The 25,705-nt window shown below is 36.1% G+C and overlaps 2 protein-coding genes across 2 annotated transcripts; both read right to left on the minus strand.

Moving 5' to 3' along the window:
* Nucleotides 1–1,235: 1,235 nt before the first annotated feature.
* On the minus strand, nt 1,236–11,072 carry LOC125834830 (uncharacterized). Its single transcript, XM_049513982.1, has 4 exons — nt 10,366–11,072; nt 7,206–7,452; nt 2,053–2,230; nt 1,236–1,800 (listed from the first exon to the last, which is right to left on the minus strand). Exons 1-4 carry the CDS (start codon nt 11,042–11,044, stop codon nt 1,288–1,290), a joined length of 1,617 nt encoding a protein of 538 aa, XP_049369939.1. The 5' UTR covers nt 11,045–11,072; the 3' UTR covers nt 1,236–1,287.
* A 1,591-nt stretch (nt 11,073–12,663) lies between these two features.
* LOC125834831 (plant UBX domain-containing protein 11) lies at nt 12,664–25,692 on the minus strand. The gene is given in 12 exon segments (XM_049513983.1): nt 12,664–13,147; nt 14,146–14,406; nt 16,484–16,979; nt 17,056–17,262; nt 20,076–20,143; nt 20,235–20,258; nt 20,261–20,326; nt 22,627–22,708; nt 22,807–22,859; nt 23,387–23,486; nt 23,628–23,658; nt 25,617–25,692. Coding segments are annotated over 11 exon segments (1,593 nt in total). The 5' UTR covers nt 23,640–23,658; nt 25,617–25,692; the 3' UTR covers nt 12,664–12,923.
* Between the last annotated feature and the right edge of the window lie 13 nt (nt 25,693–25,705).

Raw genomic sequence — 25,705 nt, forward strand, 5'->3', positions numbered from 1 at the left:
TATTTTCTCAGCCAAAGAAGGCGCAGAAACATATGTTAATGATTTCAAATAATATTTCCTACTACAGAAGCAACTAAAATGGCCACATGAAACAAGGAGAGAAAGAGTGACAGAAACTGATAGCAAGTGCACTAAATATAGAATCCACAAAAAGAAAATTGCTTAAATATGATACCCTCCCTCCCTATACAAACAAAATCAGAAAATCATCATTTTGCTACAAGGTCTTTTTTACTTGACAAAGCTTCAAGCTGAACGCATCCATTAAAATAAAAAAAGTCGCTGAAAATCTTACCCCTAATCCTTGCTTATGAAAATTGTCATCCATAGCCATCCCAATAATATAAACAAAAATAAGCAACTTTTAACCAAAATTTTGCGAACCCCAGATCCAAAATCAATTCAAAATATTATATTATAGTAGCCAAGCAACCGAAATTCATAAAATATAATATTGAATTTACCTGATCCTTTTTTTTCGACAAGAGGGGTTTGTGGCTTTTGATTTACTCTTCTATGTTTGTTGGTCGAATAAACAGGTAAGCACTAAAAGCAGTGAGGGAGTAAAGAATTGGGTTGGTGAAAATAAAAAAGAAACGCCTACAAGTGCATTCATATGTTGGCAAATTTCATTTATAACCAAAATACTTTTTTATATTACAAATAAAATGGTACATATATTATTCCACTTTCTTTGTCTGTGTGCTATAAAATAAAATTTAAACAGTATTTGTAACTCTATGGTTAGAAAATCTTGCACTTACCCTAATTTACTTGCATATTCAAGATTCGAAAGAGGTCCGCATAGGCATAGCCCATATAGAATAGAAAATAAAAAAGAATGCTTTTCTTCTTCGTCAAACTAAATCATGAATCTAATACAAATAGATGGAAAAGAATAATTTCTTGAGCTCTATATTCAAGAGCATTGTTCATCCAGTTAAACAAAAACATGATTCTAATACTACTAGAACTACAACAATAATATAAAAGGCATTATTATTACTTCTAAAAAGGTGACTCAATATTTGAATATTGAAATCGTCTAATTTTTTATTATGGGAGCTTCATAATTCATAACCAACTCCCTTCAAATTCAAACAGCATTGAGTTGTTATACATTGACTAATTGTATATGAACTAAACTAAATGCCCCCAACTAAGATGTTTCTTTGAGTATAAATTATCATGGGAAGACCATGACCGAAGAAATCTGGAAAGTGATATAAAAATAAATATATAAATAAAATTGGAGAGTACATTTTGTTCAAGTCCCCAACAAAATTGTCATTGTTCGGACTGTCCAAAATATCTGCCACATATTGTGACCAACATATTAAGCATAATAACTTCATCATCGATTTTGGACTTGTCAGCTCTCAAGTTTGCACATTTTCGGAGTAATGACCGTAGGGCTGCACATGTATCGGCATCCACAGGAGTATCAACTGCAGCGCACAGAGCAAACAGCCATAAGCAGTCATCCATTGTAAGAGCCCTCAAGCTTTGCACAGCGGTAATTTGCTTCCTTAACATTGAAACTCGAGCTACAGCATCCATTCCTAAGATAACAGATAAGGTAGGACTATTGGCAGGAGATGACTTTGGTATGGAATTCTCTAGGGCAGGATCATCACCAGCATCAGATAGGGAAGACTCCTCTTCTCCAGACATCAAACCATCAAACTTATCCAAAACAATGTTTTCAGGAAGCTGATCAGAAGAGAGTGGTTGATCAACAAAGGTTGAAGAATGCAGCTGGCTACAAGTTCCAATATTAGCTTCCAAACGTGACAAAGCCTGAAACAAAACACAAATTCCTTCAAAAAAAAAACATAGGTGAAGTGTGTCAGGAGCACTACCTACTCCAAAACTTCTCATATTCGGGTCATGAGTAACCAATAATGACACCAACCCACATCCATCATGCAACTTTAAGTTCTGATCATATTTTCAGGGAAAAGGAGCAGAGCTTGTAACAGGTACTTTGATGACTCGAGCTATTGCATTTCCAATTCTAAAAGTACTTCAACACAAACAAGCAGAACATACCAGTCTTAGCCCTGAAAAATCAGCAAGGAATGCTTCCTCCCACTTCTTGAGAGGCAACAAGTGCTCTAGACAGCTTGCAATATCAGGAATTTGGGGCATGTAAGATGTCTGTTCTTTGTTTAGTTTACTTCCTTGAACTGCTGCAACCTTCACTTTGGGCAACCGTAATGCTTCCCATCTAGGACAAATTCAGCATCCATATCATTTCAGCGCAAATTTAATGTCATGGCTAGTTGAACGGGTTATAGAAAATGAAGAAATTTTGAAATACAATGTCTAGCTAACTCGTAAAAACATCCACCAGTTCCAGGTCTTGTTTAAAAATTTAGCTAAGAAATGCTATCATTTGTTCTAACTAGAATTAGAGTTTCATTATGCATGAGCATAAGTGTACAATACATCAGGTATTTACTGGTGACCAAGAAACTAAGACTGAAAAAAATTGGAGGGTGACAAGTACTATGCCTTTTGCAGGACATGAGAGATGTGTAGCCTAGTCTCCTACTGTGGCAGAGAAAAGCAAGCATGGCTAATTTGGCAGCAGAGCTGAAATCTCTGAAGAAGAGTACCAAACTGGCCATGGGCACGTTTATAAATGTCTTTTTTTAGGTTGAGCTAGCAAGATGAGCAGTTACAGGGAGTGTTTATGTCTATTTTGCTTGTTCGGTTAGAAAATGGAAGGCATGGAATTTAAAGTGTAGGGTTTATTGACTTCCACATCAGCTTCTTCAACCCCTAGAAATTGGACATATGAAAATCTAAAAAATCCTTTACTTCCCTTTTTATTCAGAAACAAAAAATCCTTTAGATCTCTTGCAACCATAATAAATAATTGGAAGTTAATGAGAATATTCACCTAAGAGAATAAACACAGTAACTCCCCCTTTCCCTTGCTCCTAACTGAAGCAAACTGATGTGAGGCCAAAAATACATATATTTAGCCACTATTTACCTCATATTTTAGTACTTGTGATTGTCTTTGAATATTGATTATACTATTTGTGCTTAATATTATATTTTTAATGTGTAGGAATAAAGCAATGTGAAGACTTGAAGATAAAGAGAATTGAATCAGAATGTGAATAAAAAGCGAGAATCGAGAAAAAGGATAAAAGGCTCACGTACAGATGGAGAAATCCAAATGATATCATATGATTGTCTAATCATTACACATTCAAAAGCCAAAAGAAAATAAAAGCAAAAGATGGCAAAGGGATGGGTAAAATATTAGTTCACTGGACAATTGCCCAGGAGCGGAGTGTCGTGCGTAGCGGGCCGCATCGTGCCAGGCAAGCCAAAATCTGACTTTCCCAAATTTTTTTGGACTCGGTTTTTTTGTCTGAGATTTTTTCCGATACTATAAATGGTCCTTAAGCGGTTTTTACATAATTTTTTACCTAAGAAGAGCTAGGAGCCGCCGTGGAGGCCAAAGAATTTTAGTTTTATCTTTTCTTCTCCATAATTATTTATTTTAACGTCTTTCGGATGATTTGTTGTAATCCATCCATGTCTATGTGGAGCTAAACTTCTCATTCTAGGATTATGGTAGTTGCATGATTGTTATTGTATGAACTTGGATTGACTTGTTAAGATAGTTATCGTCGTGCTCCAACTCGTGTGGTTACTTACTTCTTGAGCTTAATTATTTGATTGTTTGATCACACCTTTCAAATACTATTTGTATCTTCTGACTCATTATTTGGACTAGGAAGGGGAAATTTGCGAGCGTAATAAGAGGAAGTAGAGCTTGTTCGTGAACCTCCTAGGGAAGGAGAACCATTGATTCCGTTAATGTGTATATGATACCCCTTAGTCTTGCACAGTTGATATAGAAGAAATATACATGCACTTCACTATTAGCTGACGACCATAACCATATAGGCATTAGGGATAGTTGAGTAGTCTTAGAGTTATCGGCAAGATACTCAATAAGTACTATCAACCTGCAACAAGTAACTCGATTAAAAAGAAGAGACATTTTGAGTAATCAGTTCAAGCGATTACTCAACATGATACTAGTGAATCCGTAGCCCTATATCGATATCATCTCATTAATTATGTAAAAATCTGGTCTTCATTTGGTTAATTGTTCATTAGTTATTTTCTTTTTATTTCCTGTTTAGCTAATTCAAAATAATAACCAGGATTTTATCACTTGAATAAATAATAAGCATTAAGTTAATTTAGTAAATAGCTAAATCACAAGTCCATGCGGGTACGGTATCTGGACTCAAAATCATATATTACTTGTATGACTATGTATGCGTTCGGACACAATACAAACATAACATTAAGGTGGAGTTCATAAGAAGGCCATTGACCACATGAAAAAATGGGGATATGAAAATGGAACAGAAAGTTAGTGAGAGAATATCCACTTCCCTCAAGAATTCTGAGAGGCCCATTTTCTTTATTTTTAAAATTCGGTAGAAAGTTAGTGAAAGTTTAGGTAGGACAGTTTTCTCAGATTACTGTTTCTTTGTTTTTCTCCAATCATTTACTCAAGATAATCGGTTACAAATGAGTTATCAATGATGGAAAGAAGAATTTATTCCATACCCTGCAACAAGTCTTGTGACAGAACATTTATGACAGTGAAGCATGGTATAATTGGGTTGAAAGAGCGAAAAACTCCACTTGTCGTATGCTGTTAGTAGGAGAGTGTTGTGGTTATGCCAGTTATTTCATGAAGCTTCAGTGGGATGTGACCAGTATTATTGTTCCCAAAATTACAACTACTGTGGCAAATACATAAGCATAGTTGCAGATTACAGCAGCAGAGAAAAAGTGTAATCATTCTACCAGATGTTTGTACATAGTTCAGGGTGGTAAGTTGGTTACCCAAGGATAAGGAAAACCTTCCTTTTTTTTACTTGCTTCACTTTTGTCATCCGTATCAATAAAAGTTCTCTTCTTCTTTTCTCTTTTACGATCGACAAGTTGCTACAGAGGCTTCAAGTGATGATGCCATGTGGTATTAGCAAATCTCAAAAAGATATAATTTAAAATAGGAAGAAATATTTCCTTGTTGTATAGAAGACCAGGTGTTGTTTGTAAAGATTCATGCCTTTTTGTAGGTTCTCTAATTTTTTTGGTATACCACTTGCGTTTGGGATTCATGTCAATAATGAAAATATATTGACTTGATAAAAAAAAGAATAAGGCACCTTATATTCTCAGTGATCCCATCTAGGGAGGGGGTCATTGATTTCAGAAAAGTATGGGTTTACTTCCAAAAATAATTCCAACTGGGGAGTAAGGCACCTTATATTCTCAGTGGATATATCCCCCCCTTGAGTTAAGAGTATCTAACTAGTAAGCAATTAAGATGGATAGAAAATGGTCAATTCAAACTGTTGGTGCGACCAGAGAGCCTAGTCATGTAGGAAGCTCACTAGTCACCGGAAGAAGACGCGTTCAAAATTGAAATCATTTTTTTGGTTTTCCTATGGGCTTGTTCTATAAAACTGAAATGACTTCATCCTCTTTTAAGTCATATCAGGGTTGCACATTAACCAGAAATGCTTATTGTATCCAGTAAATGAACTGATCAATCTCCAAGATCAGGTGAATATTCTTGGTGGCAAAAGAGGAGAGTTATCAACTATTTATTTGGGTATATGCCTCTTGGGGCAAAAAGCAGAACCAAAGATATCTGGAATGGAGTGGTGGAAAATGAAAAGAAGTTGGCAAATTGGAGAAGCCAATCTTTATCTTTAGGTGGGAGGGTCACTCTGGTAATATTGTTCTAGATGCTCTACCTAGTACCTACTTACATGATGTCCCTTTTTCCTATTCCTGTGAATTTAGTCGACAGACTATGCTTTATCTGGCAAGGTCGACCCGAGTCTGAGCAACTTCGGTCAATTTAAGCTAAATAGTAGATCATAACCACACCCACCCAACTCAAATCATTTTTCATTAATTCATCTCTTTTTATAACTTGTTACATTACCAAAGCAAACTAATAAATGTCGTCTCATCTATTTACTATGACTATCAAATTGATCAAACCAAAAATAACTTATATTTTTATTTTATTAGAGCTAAGAGATAGGGCTATTAGTTAACAAAAGTAGAAGCCATATATGGCCTAACTAACCCTAACTAGTTTGTGCCAAAAACTAATGACACAGGAGGAAGAAAGAAATGGTTAAAAAGTCAGACGGAGAGAGACAAGGAGTAAGGATTTAAACCAGGTGAAGCATATTATGGCAATGCTCAACTAATGTTGACAGGAGATAATGAGATCAAAGAGAAATTGATAGGCTATTTTTATCAATCTCCATACATCTCTGCCTTTAGCTACACTAGTAGAATCAGGCTGTCAAATATAAAGGATGCCATTAAAAGAACATGAACATTAGAAGAGCATGTAGTCTAAACGGCATTCCTATTGTTAAATTAGGTCTTAGCTAGGCCTAACTCACACCCCAAAAGCTAGCTCAAAGGGAGGAGGATTGCCCAAGCCTTATAGGGAGTTCACCCATCTCATTAATCACCACTGTAGGACTTTTGGCTTTAACACCCCACCTCACGCCCAGTGCTTAACATCTGGTGCGTGGGCAATTTTGGGCAATTTTTTGACCCACCTCACACCCAGTGCTTAGCATCTGGTGCGTGGGCATTTTTTGATTTTTTTGGTCCCCAACATTGGGTGAGATGGGTCTGCTCTGATACCATGTTAAATTAGGTCTAAGCTAGGCCTAACTCACACCCCAAAAGCTAGCTCAAAGGGAGGAGGATTGTCCAAGCCTTATAAGGAGTTCACCCATCTCATTAACCATCAATATGGGACTTTTGGCTTTAACACCTATAAAGGTTTGGAAGTGCTTTGGAGATGTTGGAGTAGGATGGCTTACCAAGTTATTTAATGTTATACCAAGATACCCTTACATTTTTTATGAGAAGGTAGAGGCTTGAGCATCTACCTCCCAAGGTAAGAAAGTAGGGTCTATTTACACTCTATCTTCTCCGGACCCTACTTGTGGGATTACACAAGGTATATTGTTGTGTTGTTATAAGAGGCTTCAGACACAACTTATCATCCTAGATGGGCTATAAAGCCTTCATTTTTGTTTTTGCAACATTCATAATATTATTCGACCATAGGCTAAGAGCAACCCTTTTAGACACAGATAGGAAAATGGTACCTGACACGCCTAAGATACTCAAGCCCATCTTCAGGAGGACCAGAATCAAAATCAGGCTTTCCTGTAACTCTAAAGGCGGGTCTTTGAATGCTACTATAATCATCATCGCTATCATCACTTTCTTCATAAACATTGTTTTCACCCTCATAAGAGATGCCATCATCCCTACTGGGAGGAAATGCCGAAAGAGAATTTTTAGTGTCTATATACCCTTCTTGATCATCCAAGTGCTCTGAATGGTTGTTACCTGAAAGGCATAAATGATTACTCACATACACTCAACTACTTCTAGAACAGATGTTTGAGAAAATCCACAAAATTAACTAATATATCATTCTCAAGGAAATTTCAAGTTGAGAAATGCAAATGAAATGAAATTCACCAATTCAGTCACTTTACAATGCAAGTAGACCATACATTTACATCAGCAGTCTATTTTCCAGTGTTCTACATTCTACTTACATGAACGATACACGTAAACACATCATCACTCTATCTAGCCACTGTATCAGTGATCCATTTACAAGAGCTAGGTATCTACAATCAGATTCATCACTGTGGTAAGATATGAGCAAATAAGAAATCAATGCTCATCCCAAAACTTTTCTGTACAGCAGAGGTATTGGGCAATGGTTAGAAATGCTTTTCCTTCAACCCTTTATCTCGAACTGGGGACAATACTAAAGACCTAATGGCCAGGTAAACATAAAGTGTTCTGCAGATTCATATATGTCATGCCTCTTTGTGTATAAACTTTCAAATGTTTTCCTCGTTCTTTTGCTGCCAAAACACCTGTGCCAACAGAAATTTAGGAACCCATCAAATTGAAACAACCACAACAGAATGTGTAGGGAAGCAAACAATCGTGAAGGCAAGAAATAGAGTAAATATTTTGATACGAAAGGTGTAGGTGGTGTAGCATATCATGATGTCAAGAGTATATAATCCACAATATCATCAAAGTTACATCTAAACTTGCATTTGCCTGAAAATGGGGTAAGTTAATGATAGGGATCCGTGGTTGGAACACAATTCTCCACTGCACTAGCTGTGTCCTTTTTTTCCTTTTTGGTGAATAAACTGCTCTTTGAATCCTCTTTTACCCAAAGTTTAAACAGAAATTAATGTAAAGAGAGGCACTTGAGATTTTACATTTTATTCTTTGGCATTCTTAAATATATCCAGTAATAGCACCAGCGAGGAATGGCAGAACAGATAAATCCATGACCTCAATTAAGGAGGCAGGAGCAACTTACAATTTTAAAAGGTGACAATCAGATGGATGGCTTCTAAATCTAATATTCACTCAGCAGACAGAGTGAATGAGATATCGTTTCTGATAAGCGACCAAGTACATGGATATGTGAGTATGTATATATATAAAGAAGTCAAGCATCAACCACGAAAAAGGAAAAGTGAAAAATAAAAACACAAGTATAGACTTTTTATAAATAAGCAAAGTTTCATTGATGAAAACCAGCATTGAGAAAATGCTGGTGCAAATTACAGCCAAGGTTTTACATGAATTGCAGTTTTATGAAATCAAGTATGGCTTCAATTTCATTTACAATTTCCATATTGCACCAAAAGCTACCCAAAAGTATGCACCTATACATTTTTAAATTTTGCCTTCAAATATTCTAAGATTCCTTCCCCTTCACAAAAAAAAAGTAGTTAATTGCTTGTGCAATTCATACAACTAACTGGGAAACAATGCACCCTCCAAAATACAATGCATACATGGATGTGCTGGTTTTCTTAATTTTTTTTAACCAATATATCACCTAGAAACTGTAGTATGGGGTCAGACCGACTTTTTTGTATGGGGCAGAGTGTTGGCCAAACAAGAACTCTCATGTTCAGAAAATGCAAGTTGTGGAAATGAGGATGTTGAGATGAATGTGTGGTGATTAGAAACTAGGATATACCAGACAAGGTGGGAGTGGACTCTGTGATGGACAATATGAGGGAAGCAAGACTGAGATGGTATGGACATGTGAAGAGGAGATGCGCAGATACCCTAGTGAGGAGGTGCGAGAGGTTGGATATAGTAGAAACAAAGAGAGGTAGAAATAGATCAAAAAAGTATTGGGCAGAGTGATTAGACAAGACATGGCGCAACTCCAGAATACCAAGGACATGACCTTAGATAAGAGGGCGGGGAGGTCGCGTATTAGGGTAGAAGGTTAGTAGGTATGGAGTGTTGACTTAATTTTCGAGGGGTTTAGCCGTATTCTTATAGTGTATTGCTTTTAATTCCACCATCACTTGTTGTTGATTGTGTTTAGGTTATCGCATTATTTTGTGGTTGTTATTGTTTCCTTATAGTTGTTTTGTTTCTCCACTATTGTTTTCCCTTTTTCATACCTATTTTGATATGTTGTACTCCAGCCGAGAATCCTCCGAAACAGCCTCTTTACCTCCACGAGGTATGAATATAATCTGCATACACTCTACCTTCCCCCGACCCCACTTATGGGATTTCACTAGGTATGTTGTTGTTGTGTTACCTAGAAACTGTAAAGATCCCACTGCATAACAGGCCAAAGAGCACTCCTCTAAGCAATCCAGTTAGTGGAAGACCAACATTTGTATAAAATCAAATCAACAAAGCATAGGAAAATATATTATGTAGTCCAAAAAGGTTTTGTACTCTCTTGGACAAAAGATTATATTATAATCTTACAAGTATCTTGATACAATTTGGATTTTGCATTCTCTAGTCTTCTTCTCATGTAATCGTGGATCACCATATGTATATTTATATCTCTTTGATGTTTTCCTTTTATATATTTTTTTAATTTACAGATCAAAAGGGAAAAGAGAAAAAATGATACAACTTGAGTTTCGCACCAAAAGCAATAATCTAACATGTCAATCTCTTAAAAAGGCACCACCACGCTGACAGATAATGAACACTATTTCACAAAGATTGAGAGGTCCAAAACTATTGACTAGCTAAATTTGACAACATAACTATATCTATCAGACTCCAAAAAGCATCATGTAATCTTTACTGTCAGTTTCAGAAACATTGCAAATTATACTATCAAGAACAGCAGGTATCAAAACACAAACAGAATTGGCCGCACCACTATTCAACAAGGAAGAAAAAGAAACTTCAGATAACACAAGCTGCAAGAAGGGAAAGAATACGCACCAGAAATGACAGGGGTATTTTCTTTACCAATGTGCCTGCGACTGCGAGACAGGCGGATGTGCTTTTGAGTATTAGAGTCAGCGAGGCCATCATACTCCTTTTGCACGGTATCACCAAGCCCACAGTACACCTCAACCCACATTTTCCTCTGTTGTTCCATTCCAACAAACCTCAAATTTTCCAACTCCTTTCTACAATAAACCCTCTTCTCTTCTCCTCCATTTATTTTACAGCCATTCACATTTTTTTCTTTGGCTTCTTCCATATTCCTAACTTTTGCTTTTATCGCAACCATTTGATTTGCATTCTTTTTCTTCCTATTTCTTCCTGATTTTCCATCAAAACCCTTGATATTTTTATCAATTGAGCAACTTTTTCCAACTTGAGAAATATCAATCATTGCTGTATCATCAATTACTTCAATCTTGAGTGAACACCTCACAGACCCATCATCTTTCTTCTCTTCCATATTAAAGCTGCTTTTTGCTTCATCATTTTTCTTGATGGATGATTCATCAGCCACAAAATGGGTACTGAATTCTTGAGTTTCAGAGGCACACACATTGAACTTCTTAGAATTTTCAGAGATGCTTATCTCATCTTTCATCCTCTCAGTGAATGTTTGAACTTTGGTGTTGGAGAACTCAGAAGAAGCATGAGAATCGAAACCGTCTGCCATGATGGTAATTTGGAGTTAGGGGTTTTGGGGTTATGCTATTTGGAGTTGGGGGTTATATAGAAACTTATAATGGGTCTCCTCATAATTACAAAGACTATTTGAGAGATAAAAATAGGTTGATTTTAATCTAAATATTCATAAAAGGAAAATATTATAATAATCATATAGGGTGTGCTTTTTTCATCAACTTATTTTTTGACTTTCCTACATAAAGTTAGTAAAACAAATCTCAAAACTCTCTTTCAACCTCATCTCCCAACCCTAACCTCAACAAAGGACCATATTGTCGCCCTCAACCCGACATTCGACTCCCAATCCTAACACCCCCGACCCAATATCCAAACTTTGACCCCAACCTGGGATCCAACTGTGATGCATGATCCGACCATAAATTTAGACTAGACTTCTAACCCTAACACGGAATCTAAATCCGAATAGCTATTGACCTCAATCTAGGACCTGACTTTGAATTCAACTCCCAACCTCTACTTATAATCATAAACTGATCACTAACTGAGATCCTTTTTCGTAGTTGAGAAGGGAGAAGGAGTCTAAATCAATGGACATTAATGAACCATCATTGATGGACGTTGCACATGACACAACTTTCTATCTTGATTCGATATTCGAATCTCGACCACAATCTCTGGATGTGACTCCATATTAACTCAACTATGAATTAAAAAAATATCTTTATCTTTAGCAAGAGGAGAATTATAAACAAAGAAGAAGGGTGGATTGAAGTTGGTAATTAAATTGATAAGATGGCATGTTTTAAAATGAATTAAAATTTATTTTTATTTTTAAAAATATTTTGGGCCTAATCCATAAAAATATGTGTTGAACAATTTATTTTAGGCTTATTTTAACAAGCTCTGAATGTATAAAGGTATATAACATATTGACACTTAATATTATTTTATGGTATCTTATCCAATCAGTTAGATAAGTTATCTTGTAGTAATGCCCATCTTCTAAAATAATCAAAGTTATTGGCAACTAATATTATTATTGTCTGTAAGTCATTAATTCATCAATTACCTTTACTGTTTAGAGAAATTTATAGATGACAAATTCAGTTATAATTTTATTCTGAGACATACATTTAAGTAATTTTTGTTGATAAACTTATTACACAATAGTAATGTAAAAAATTCAATGTTTACCCTATTGCAATGGGGAAATTCAATGAGCGAGGCCAAACTAAGCAAAGCACATTGCGAAATATGTCGTAGACTTAAAAATCAAAATATAGAGTAATTGAGTAGATGTTTGCACTTTGGAATATTGACTGTCAAGAAGAAGGCTAAATTGGAATATTATCATTGATAGATAAAACGCAAAGGAATTACACTACTTTTTGAAATCAGACAGTCAATAAATTCCTTATCTTATAAAGAAAGAACTTCTCCAACTCTCTGCTGCAGTCAGAATCATCGGATTGTGTTCTAGAAGCAAAGCTAACAAACAAATCATCAATCTCCTTTCACTTGAGAAAAATGAATAGAATTCGAAGAAACAGAAGAGTGGAGACTGAGGCTATTTGTTAAACATTGTTTATCGGGTCCAAAAATTAAGATGCACACGCAAAATCAACCTGTTCGACTAATCAAGGTCAACTTGTCTCAGTACTCTATTAGAAGAACAAGTACAAGTGCTAATGATTATTTGTTCTCAAAACATCATCTACAACAGTTTCACTAACCATAAAATGCGTCTCCAAGTTTAGAGATACTAAACTTGACTCCAGTTTATGCTAAGCCAATCATTGTAAAGATAAAAGGAACAGGCTTCAATCCAAAACTTATTACAATGATTAACGGGAAGAATATATCCAACTGTATAGACACATCAATATACAAGAAAGTGCACTGGAATCTTATTTACTATTGTCATCTCCACCAAACTGAGTAGAATTACCATTCCAGAATGTGTTTCTATCACCAAACTGATTTTCATCTTCATCATGTTTCAGAGTGTGGATGTTGCTCCCAAAGCTAGATGACGCTGGCTTTCTACCTCTGTTATTAGTTGTGGAAGTTACGGGGGTTTGGAATTGCTTACTTACCAAGGTCTGATTATTTTGAGGCGTGGAGTTTGGACCTACATGTCAGAGGCAATAAATTGAGAACACAGTACCAAATTATCCAGATAAGCAAAAACAAATTAACATGACACAGAGTGGCAGTCAACACATGAATGTATCAGCATCCTATCCAATGACGAACCCAAAATTTACAAGGGGTTCAAAAAAAATAGAATGATATAACTAAGATTTGAACATGCGACCTAAAGCACTTTTTGAACCTCTTTGCCACTTCACGGGGATTCAACAATTCATGTTTAGCCAAAAAGTGCTTTAGGTCACATATTCAAATCTTAGGTCATGGGGTAATCTCCCTTATGTCACGGGGATTCAACAATTCATGTATAGCCATAAAAAACTGTTTTCCCTTTATGTACCCTGTATAATTTTTCAATGACAGGGGGTTCAATTTCCTCCTACCTAGTTATTCCCCTGATCTCATCCATTTATAAATACAACATTTTTATTACACCTGATAGTGGATCTCGAAAAGCTCAGTTACAAACTCATTATTTTATTTAATCTGTAAAAGCTCGTGTAAAGTACAATATTAGCACATGGAGAAGCAATTACACCATTATTTTATTTAATCTGTAAAAGCTCGTGTAAAGTACAATATTAGCACATGGAGAAGCAATTACACCTGACAGAGTCAAAAGTCAGGCACAAAATTGGGAAAAAGGTGTTTTCAAATAATACTAGAGAAAATGAAAAGAACTTCTAGTGCTTTTTATTCACTTTGCATAATCTTGTCCTTAGATTAATTTAAATGGAGAAAAATAGTCAGCAATGATTCATATAGCCAACCCCTACATGTTTGGAACCGACGCTGTTGTATTAGCAAAACATGATGGTGTAGAGTGTCTGTTAATGCAAGTCTTATAAAAAACTTCAAGCAACTCAAAAGCTGAACTAAGAAAGTGCAAGTAATGCAATCTGTTGAACGTATCCTTAATTTCTAATTCTCTAGCAGTGAAGCTGTCACAGAGGTCAAGAAGAAAGGAAAGGAAACTACCATATTGCCATATGCTATCTCGAGAATCCTCAGCAGTGTTTGATGTGTTAGAACTTCCACCAAGGTAAGATAAAGGATTTACATACGAAAAGAGTTTTCTGATCGTAGCAAAATATCCTGCATCGCCTCCAATTGCTGTATGGTTACTCTCAGCCGGATTGTTTTGACCATGCAATGATGTAACATCCACTTCGTTACGAAGAACGATTATCAGTGCTTGCCTATTGTGTAAACCCAAATCTGACAATGTTCTATCTAGATCTGTTGACACATTTCAAGGGAAAAAAACATTTATAAGGTATATTAGTAATTTAATTGCTCCCTAAAGTATGAGGTAAGAAGTAAATGTCCTTAATAGCAGCAAGCACCAAAAAAAACAACGTTTGATAGCGGTACATGGATCATAAGCTGGAACTGAACAAAACCATATAAAGGTTCTAGAGAAGATCCTAAGCAAGCATGTGAAATATATCAGTTCAAACTAGTTGTTACTGATATATACTTTTTTGATGAAAAAGGTAATAGATTTCATTAAAGAGTACCAAGAAGGTACAAGAAAGAGTACAAACTAGAAAATTTCCTTCTACATATTGAAGGAATGCAAAAGATCTAATATAAGAGTTCATATGCGATGCAAATAGGGGTGACAAAATCAAACCCAACCCGTCCAACCTGCCCAACCCGCTTAAAAACCCGCCCATTCATTATCTCAACCCATTAAAAATTGCGTTGATATATAACCTGAATTGGCTCCAGTGTTAACAAAGGTGAAAAGAGCAAAAGAGATCTAAGGTTTGTGGGCGCAAATAAAGCATGAGCTTTAATGAAAAAAGGCGCAAAGGGAGAAAAAAAATACAAATATATATGTTTAGTCCAAGACAAATAATTATAAACATGAATGACAAATATATGACCAAAGAAATTGAAAGTTTTTATGATAAAATGAAATATCAATTGTTTAGTGTCACTTTGAAGAGGCTCATTGGCAAGGAAATTTTTGTCTTAGAACCTTGATGACGACACTGAAGCGCACATAAAGCGAGGCGAAGCGCTCAACACATTTTGAGCCTCGCTTCAAGGCTTAAGCGCGCCTTTGACTACACTGATTGGCTCATGAGAAATCTTGTCATAATATTTATAAAGAACTATTTTTTCAATTTGATATGTTATATATAGCCATAATAAAGAAAAAAAAATATTACGTACTAAAATAGTTTAAAAGAACAAATAAAACAATTAAGTTCAGTAAAAATTGAGTTGGGTTGGGTCTTGACCCGGTATATAACCCAATACCTAACCCGTTTTGACCCAAGCAAATTTGATTTGGTTTGGGTTGGATCTTAACCCGATTGTTGTCTTAACCCATTATGACCCACTCAAATTTGACCCAACCCGCCCAATTGCCACCCCTAGATGCAATATTCTTCCTACACCATAAATATAGACTTTTCAAACACCTAGAATTAATATGAAGTATGTTTTCCTTCCTAGTGTTAAAACATCTATTATTCCTCTATGTTTCAAACTCGATCAAGACTTCATTCCAGACTAGTTGAGACAGGCTATAACAATTTGAACTCACACTATTGGATAAAATCATCTCATGTGTGCTAAAGCAATTACAGGTGGCAAATGAGACTATTTGTAGCCAAACAACAAACTATTCGGACAAAACCACATCTTCTGACACATTTCCTAACAGCTTTAAACCAACATTTAGAAATCCTTAAGAATGTGTGTTAACCAAAGGAAAAAGTCTCTGCCACATATAAAAGTGGAACATTGATGTACCAGGCTGCCAGCAACTCAGACTGTCAAGTTGCCAACACGCACTCCCTTGACTTGAGGCAGCAATGGAGGATGTATTGCCACCCAAAACAATGACAAAAAGGATAAGGATCGTAATAAGAAAGACAATATGGTGGGATATGTTTAGATGCTTTCACACTCCTAGGGTAATACCAACAACTGTGAAAGATTTGATGCTCAGTTGGAAGAGCGGGAGAAAGAGGAGAAGACAAAGGGCCTGGAACGTGGTTCCGATTGTTTACTGTGGGTAGTTTGGAGAGAGAAATATGCAAACTTTTGTAGGTGTCGAGTTGAGTTTCTTGCAGTTGAGTAGTCTCCACTCCTTTATTTTCTTTTGGTGAAGCAGAAAGTTTCTTGTTGTAAAGAGGATTGGGTAGATTTGCAAAGTATCATATATTGTAGAGTTTTGAACTTTTGGTATATTGAATACGGCTGTTTTGGTCATGATTATGAATGAAAATACTTTTACTTGATAAAAATATATATATATATATCTATATAATTATATATACATATAATACTCTGTTACCTTTATCACCAAAAACCTTGCGAGGATAAGGAACTGCTAGATCGTAATAACCAATGCTGCTCGTTTGGTTTTTATCAACATAGTGCTTGACCATCCTTAAAGTATCCATAACGAGAAACTTCACTTGTAAACTTGAACCGTCAGGTAATCTAATGTTTAAATAAACATCGTGAAATGTATTTGACGAATCATCTGAAAAATCAGCCTTCTCAGCAGCTGCATCTTCAACTATATTTATCTCGTGACCTTTCCCTGCTTTATTTGCAATCTCTCTAGGAGCTTCATCATTGGGGTCCAACTGTTGATCACGCAAACCAGGATTCTCTTTTGAAATTGAACATTCATCTATACCCTTGGTTGAATCTACTTCTACAAGATGAAGTGGCTTTTCTGCTGTTGTGATCACAGTGGTAGACTCATTGAAGTCACCAATTCTAGATTCAAAGGCATTTGCTGATCCATGAGAAGTCATGTCAATCAGCGAGGAATCTATTTCCTGCAAAGTAGTTAAATTTGACTATTACGCTGGACAATAATGAACAGAGGTCTGAATGTGAGTAAATGAAATTTACCGTAGCAGCATGTCCACGATCCTCTCCCTCTACTATCTGAGAGTTTTTAGACAGTGTAGCCAATGGAGATTGTATATGTGTCATCGCCTGAGCTGGTGAAACTTGAGCACTTGAAGAACTCCCTACTTCAGATGTTACAGAAGAAGCTCCAGATACAAGCTCTTTCTTTGAAGCAAGTGCAGCAGTCAAGAAAGTAGCTGTTGTATCCTGCAGTTAACCATAAATAATTGATACAAAGAACCAAGGTAAGATTGAAACAATCCAAGGACCAACACAATAAACTAAGTGGAGCAGCCCAAAATCATGAAGTGGACAACACTGTATACCTGTATGAAGGAAATACAGTGCTTCCTTACATACTAAACAGCAAATCCATGAGCTTAAACCCAAATCTGATTGGATTATTTCAGCCTCAAATTTAATATATTGTGCTAATCAAGGTTTATGAAGTAATAAAATGTAAAAGTGAACGGCTAGCAAACCGACATCCAACCTTCGCATTTTTCCTTGGTAAAATAAGGTTTTGGGCCTAACTCACACCCCAAAAGCTAGCTCAAAGGAAGGAGGATTGTCCAAGCCTTACAAGGAGACCTGCCATCTCATTAATCACTGATGTGGATTTCATTCTTTAACACCTCACCTCATGCCCAAGGCTGGACATCTAGTGTGTGGGCATATTTAATTTGCAGGCTCAACATTGGGTGAGATGGGTCCTGCTCTGTTATCATGTAAAATTAGGTATTGGGCCTAACTCACACCCCAAAAGTTAGCTCATGAGGGGAGGGTTGCCCAAGTCCATATAAGCAAACCACCAGTCCATTCCCCAACTAACGTGGGACTTTTTCATTCTTCAATATCTTTCAAATTACAGAGGCAGAGTAGGAAAAATGGCACAGAGAAACTTAGGCAAGCACCATCTTGCCAACAATGGTTGAACTGATAGACAGCAGCAAAGGAGACAAGGATAAACAAGAGATACAAGAATACTGTGGCAAGAGAGTGACGGGTTTATTTACTTTTGGTTTAGCAGGGAGACGAGTAGCAACTTAGAAGCTGATTCTAGACATCTTTGTAGCTGAATTGCAGAAAGCTGTAACCAAAGAAGGGAAATTTATCTTTCAAGAAAATTCTACCCCTAACCGCAGTTCTGTTATATTGCAACACTTGATTGACGGACAAGAGCTTTGTAGATTTTTTTTGACAATTGGTAAGTAGAAGAGCTTTGTAGATTTTTAATCAAGGAAATGACTTGATTTGGCCACGGTTATAAGGCTTTACAGATTACAGTGTGTCATGGATGGTAAAAACTGTACAAAATTGAAGCTCTTGAAGTGAAGAGTATTTGGTAATTGAAAATTGCACCTAAAATAGATAAAATGTTTCTCTATGGTAAAGCCCCATGAAGGACCAAAGAACAACCAGAGTTGGAGAATAAATTAACTCTCGACTCTTGAATTCCGTGGAAGCCACTAACCAGACTGCCTATTTTATATATTATTACTTCATATGCTGCACATAACTTTTTTTAATTTGGTAATTTTCTCCCTTGGTGACTTGAACCCACAACCTTACTTCATTATGAAACAAATAATTTATCTATGAAATGGGAATAATTCTGCCTGCAAAAGAAAACAATGTTAATAAGAACATGATTACTCATTTGTATTCACATTACTTTGTTCAACTAGTTGCTCAAAGTTTCATTTGTGATTCAATGCATTACTATGTCCAACTAGATTGTCGCTGGAAATTTTGGACATTTGGAGATGCATAGTGTATGATAAGATGGGTTAGAGAGAGAAGGTCCGCTTTCTCTCTAAAATCTGACCACCCGAAATTCAATTCTACAAACTTCACCACATTTTCCTCAAATACTCAAGTTCTCTAACTGCATACCCACCATTATTTCCACTTCTTCCAGCTATACCAATAAGGATCCTCGAAATCTCAAACAAGTAGGTTGACTCTAAAAGATTTTGATTGTAAATAAACTCTAGGATGAAGAAAGAAACCACAGTTTTGAGTCGCTCTGTGATGAGGTGGCTGTTGTGAGGGGAAGGGGAGATCTAGTGAATCCTCAGTTATTTTATGGAAATTTTAATGTCACTAGACATACAATGAAAAGAAGTAACAGCAAGAGAATATTCAGAGCAGTAAAAGAACTTTCAATTATCATTGAAGATTTAGAGCTAGCAGAGTCTACAATCCACTCTGGATGGAGCACAAAAATAATTTTGCCTATCCCATTTAAAGGGAAGCTTTTTTTTTTCTTTCTAGTAGATAGCACAGAGTTGTCACTCTTTAGAGGGGAGAAGCTGGGGGCTAGCCCCATCTCCTTGCAACCTTTTTTTTTTTTTTTTTTGAGAAGGTAACATTTTTTGTATAACTATTTGCTGCATAAAAACTACAGCTGTCCATACTTAAAAGGAAATATAGGAAAATGTACTAAGCTATAGCCTACTTACACAGATCCTAGAACATCAATAAAAGATTCTATGTCTTCCTATAACCTATAACCTACTTGCAGCCTTATTAGTAGTAATAATATTTAGTAATCGTGTAGTTCCTATGCTTCAAGGTCGTCTAGTATTATATTGCTTCATTTGCTTTGTATCTTGATATTTTGTTCCCATAATTTACTCGCAACCCTGCTTTGAATATCTTCTCTTTTGAGCCAAGGGTTTATCGGGAAGAGACTCTCTACCTCGCAAAGGTAGGGATAAGGTCTATGTACATCTTACCCTACCCACACCTCACTTGTGGGACTACACTGGGTATGTTGTTATCCGACACAAGTCACAATTCTAGCAATTGCTCACATTCAGAGGCTAGTGGTCTAAAAAGTCTAAAAGAACAGCTCAAAACAAGTGATTCCCTGCAATTTCCTCAGCATAAAGCTAATAGTCTTCCTAATAAAACAATTCATCATAACTATTGGGAACAAAATCAGGAAAATCAAATCATGTCTCTGGGACCAAATTAAAATTATATGGAGAACACGTATATGACATAAGAAATACCTGAACATGAAGACTTAACCACGCCTTCTCAAGACTAGATGCAAGATTATCAGCAGAAACAAAACCCCCTGAAAATTAGATACATAATTAAGAAACAAGAAAGAGATGCAACAACTCAGTTACATCTCAAACAACTAATCATACCATGGTTTTTATTACCAAACATTAGATTAAGCTGATCATACCATGTTGCCATAGTTGAACACCATTGTATCCAATAACTGTAATACAAGGGACAGCCTTCTGTGGATCTATGTAGCTCATGTAAGGGTATATCTACATGAAAAGTGCACATAGACGGCATGACATTGACAGCAAGATTTCCCAATTTTAGGACTCATCAACCAAGAAAGAATTCACTAAGTTTTGAATGGCTTCGAAAACATTCCCATTGTAGATCACAGTAACTACTGAACTCCTTAGTTTTCATACTATCCTTAGTTTTCATACTAAAACAGGTTTTACATTTATTAAGAGAGGAGCATTTCTAATACATGTTGAAGTACTTGCACTTCGGAAACTCGCCATGCTTGAACATTTTTTCTACTTTTCCCATTGTCTTTGTCCCTTCGAAGTTCGAATACTGAAAGTCCAATTAAAGAAGATGAACTAGTCCCTGGAAACTACAAATCATTCCACACTGGACAAAGATGCATTTGAATATGAATACAAAAATAAGGTGAATAGAGAAGTACATTATGAGCAGTTACAGGAAATAACTTCTACATTTATGCACCTGAATTATTTTATTTACCAGACCTCGTGCAGAACGCCCACCCAAGTTAGCACACTGGAGAAAGTATCATCAAAATTCTTTACTATACAAGTCATTTTTTCCTCTTGCAATGTTCTTGCATCAATTGTTTCTCTTTTTAGAATGGGTATTGTATTATTAAGAAGGTGCGGTCAAAAGTATTTACAGGTCGAGCAAAAGTATGTCCTGTCTATTCCAAGAGAGATCCTATCCAGTCAATCACTTTTTCAGCTTCACTAATGATATTCTGTTTACACCAAAAAACCAAATAAAAGTAAACTGTTCCTTAATCTTCTTAATAGAGTTTTCTTTGTCTTCAAAGCATCTCGCATATCTCTCCCACCTAACAAACCAACATATACAAGCAGGGATTAGTGTATCATCATTTCTACTTCTTGTTTCTCCCCTGATGTTCCAGCACTCTAGAAATTCTTTAGTATCTCTAGGCATGCACCATTTAAGCCTCACTATGTTAAAAGACACAATTGCCTACTCAATACACTTCATCGAGATGAAAATCAAGCCTGGTCTATCCCTCTTCTTTCTTTCTCTCAATATGCTTCTTCAAATAATAACAACATACCCAGTGTAACCCCTCAATTGGGGTATGGAAAGGGTAGAGTGTATGCAAACCTTACCCCTACCTTGTGGAGGTAGAGTGTCCAAGCGATGAAAAAAGAAATACAAAAGTAAAGAGCACATAGCATATTATAGGGAACGCATCACCATGCATTCAGAGAACAAAGAACAATAACAACAGCTACATAATAACTGAAGCACGAGAAATGGCAGGTAGTAATAGAAATCATAAGACAATAAACTACAAAAATAATGCTACCAAACTAACACCAAGCCTAACCCGCAAGATGTCGAGTCAATGTTCACCACATATTAACCCCGTCTACCCTAATCTGCAACGTTCATATCCCAATATTTAAGGTCATGTCCACGGTAAATAAAGATGTGTAATAACCTGTCTAATCACCTCTCCCAAATACTTCTTCTATGGCCTACCGCTCTCTCTCCTTAAACCCACCAAAGCTAACCGCTCACACCTCCTCACTGGGCATCTGCACATCTCCTCCTCTTCACATGCCTGAACCATCTCAGTCACACTTCCCTCATGTTGTCCCGAATATCTTCATTCCTAATCTTACCACTTCTAGTATGTACACAATTCCACCTCAACATATGCATTTCCGCAACTCTTATCTTTTAAACATGAGAGTTCTTAACTGGTTAGTACAGTAGTACTCCGCCCCCATACAACATGAACCTACCACCACTCTGTAACCAATCAAAATGTATGATTGATATAAAAAGCCAGTCAGTATTGACGTTGACCCGGTTACCCTAGAAACTCGCCAGCAGGATGATGAATGTTCTTCTGTTAGACAGAGGGAGACCCTTGCACCAATGGTCTCTGTTTATAAATTCTACACTTGCCCCAAAATATAGTTTTAGTTCGCTTCCATTTAGATGAATTTTTTGTATAACACATCTAACCGTCACCTCTGCTCGAAGTTTCTTTAACCAACTCCATTTACAAAATTTCAGCTAGAAAAATTCCATAAATCAGGTCCTAGAATTCCTTCTTAATGATATCCAGCATGAGCTCCATGGTGATTCTAGAAGAGAAAGATCCCTCACCCTCTCAGACAACCCGCAATTAATAGACAAAGAAAACAAAACTCCTTGCACAGATAGAGGGATGCGTAAAGAAGCAAAAGAAATTAGACGAGGAATAGAGTATCTCAAGGATTAAGGGGGGGGGGCTTGATACAGGGCATAGGATACACAATGCTGAGAAGTTTCTGGCATCAGTACTTCCTTCTAGGATGTGCAACAAAATGCAGTACTTTGATATAGAATCAGCAACCTGAGGAATTAAAAGAAAGATGGGAAAGTGAACTTACTATTGAAGGGCTGAAAGCATCAAACCTAGTAACATTCTAGGAAGTGTAAGGATAAACTTACTCTTGGGTCGAGCCAAGTTGATGTTTCCGATTGGTTTGATTCCATATTGCCACCTAGGACACAAATTTGCAAGAAATACAATTAGGATGACAAGTCTAAAGACTCATCCATTTCCTAAGCATCAAAGTGATCTCTCAGTATGTCCAATCACCTTCCCCAAAGAACCAAGAAAGGCATAAAGAAAAAGGGTAAAGTAGGAAATACAAAATTATTTGCAGAAACATATGCTGAAGATAAAGCAAAAAACAGCAAGGACAAAATAGTTACTAATTTCTTATTATGATTCTTGTAAAATCAACAAATAATTCTTTTGAAAATCTCCGTATATCATCGGTATGAAATGCTTCCCTTTTTGGTTGAGTGAGAGAATATGCTTCCCCAGGTTAGTCAAGAACACTTATCATGAGTCTAACTACTCCCCAGTTACCCTTGAGTCCAGCTGAGCTACTTGGGAACCTACTGTTATTCTATGTTATAAACTTTGGTACAACATCACCCAAATCTATCTTAAAGTTCTTTTTAGGACACACTAATGGAATTTATAGCATAATTACATTGAAGAGAATTAGAAACCAGTTACCTGAAACAAAAACTACAAAAAGCTTCTTCTGCTGCTTGGCTTCAGTGATGGCTTCTACAATAGAACCATTGAACACGAGAGGAGATAAAAGTTGCTCCATCTATTATAAGAGGGCAATATAAACTTCAGCTTTAAGATGATAGATCCAGCTTTAGGGTGATGAACAAAGATAAAGATTCTAACAGAGAATAAGGAACAAAATACAAACTAAAGACATAAGCAAAGATAAAGAAATACTCACAGAGTAATCCATAGTTCAAACAGACACAAGCCTGTGCAGAAAGTATAGATCTATGAATGACTTCATAACTATATTAATTTTTGAGATCCTAACTTAGTGAAGAAAAGCAAGAGAGTATAACCAATTCACCTTTTATTGTTGACTTCAAAGATATTTAAACAAAAAATAAAATAAAATAAAATCTGACAGTCTGGTTTTGGCTAGAAAATTGATTAGTCTCAGAGCCTGTTTGGATTGGCATATTATAAGTGCTTTTTAGCCAAAATAGCTTTTAAGCACTTTGATTGTGTTTGGGTAAAATAAAAAAGTGTTTTTAAGCACTAGATTCTAAATAATGAAATAAGTCAAAAGCCATAAGTTAAGACTTTTGGCTTATAAGGCATAAGCCAAAAGCCAATCCAAACAGGCTCTTAAACAAAATCAGAGCAAAAGAAGAATTCTGAGTTAAAATATCACATTTTGACCTTTGTCTCTACCTCACAGTACGATTGATGAACTTCTATTGAGTATGGAAAAGTAGCCAAGAGTCATACAAGCTATTGAATGGATTTTTCTCCTTTGGTATCGATTTGATATTGTTCAGTTGGTTTTAGAAGCTTATTTCCTCTCAAATGTTTCATTGAATCCCAAAAGAGAAGAATCAACTCCCTATATCCCAAATTTTGGTCACTTTGACATTTCAAGAAAGACAAGTTATACTTACTTTTTCTTTCAAACTTCTGGCTTCACTTATAGATGAACGGGCAAGATCCTTGGGAGAACTACTATCATAGAAGGCAAATTATACCATTAATCTGGAACACAGATATTTCTTCTCACCCATTAAAAAGTATTCCTCCCTCTTATCTAACTCTCCGAGAACTTTTTCCTTTTCCCCCTCTTCTTGTCTCTCCCCACGCTTCTCTCCTTCCTCCTAGTTTTGCGACGACTGCATACTAAGCCAATATCTTATCCAATTAGTTCAGTGGAGGTGATGGGAGACAGATCTTGGGTTTAACTTACATTCCAGTATAGTGCGCTTGTCCTTTTATACTACTTAGACATGCATCCGGCAAAGGAATGACTTTTTTTCCAAAGCTGACTTCTTTTATCGAGAGACACTCTTTGTTGACGATAAAAGCGATGCTCCGGGTTGAGTTGTCTGAGATAAGCCATAATTTTGGGTCAGCTCTAATCCTAATTAATACCACGTGAAGCGCGTGATCACCCAGATTCCTATGCTCCTACTTTTACAAAGAAAGACCACCTCAACAAAAAATGACCAAATCATACCTTTAATTCCTTTTTGGGTAAGAAAAGATGACTAAATCATATTAATTTCCCTCTTGAATCAAGGAATAACTGAATATTTATATTTTATAAGGATCTCCTTCTATTTTCTAAGAAATCATGACAAAATAACTAAGCAGTTCCGAAACATAACTTCTACAACAAGTTGAAATCTATTATTCAGTTAAACACTTTATAAGTAGACTACCTATGGACCCAAAACAATAGTAATGACCTTAAAACTTGGATAACATGGCCAAAAACTGACCAATTGTAAAATAAGGCATTCGCAATTAATCAAAACAATTAAGTCGATTCCACACACTTGACAAAGAAATAAAAGGTTGTTCCTTCTTTCACTAAATCAAGTTCAATGCAGAATTAACAAAGTCATTTGAAAATATAGAGCACTAAAAAAAAAGGGTAAACACAAGACAAGTCCAACACATCCAATAAACCTTGATTGCTCCCATCCAAGTAACGTTTGCCCTATGCTTTAGTATTCTCATCTACAACTACTTAGAATTATATAACATAACTAAGAGAAAATGAATAACCATTTTTTCCCCTTATATGATAAAAAAAGGATTTCAATTTCCAGTTCCATCAAACAATATGAAAATATTCCAACAAAATAACTGAAAGTTAAACTAAAAGGGATTTAGGGTTTCTGTATCCAGAATCCAGGAAGGGATGAGACAAACAAAAAGGTAAGCTTACAGCTTGATTGCGCCGGAGAGATGACCAAACAAAATCAATCGGAATTTTGAGTTTATCGAATTGCCAAAACTCTAAAATGAATATATTTC

This window comes from Solanum verrucosum, unplaced genomic scaffold, assembly GCF_900185275.1.
Source record: "Solanum verrucosum unplaced genomic scaffold, falcon-dt-bn FXZP01000184.1, whole genome shotgun sequence".
NCBI classification, from domain to species: Eukaryota; Viridiplantae; Streptophyta; class Magnoliopsida; order Solanales; family Solanaceae; genus Solanum; species Solanum verrucosum.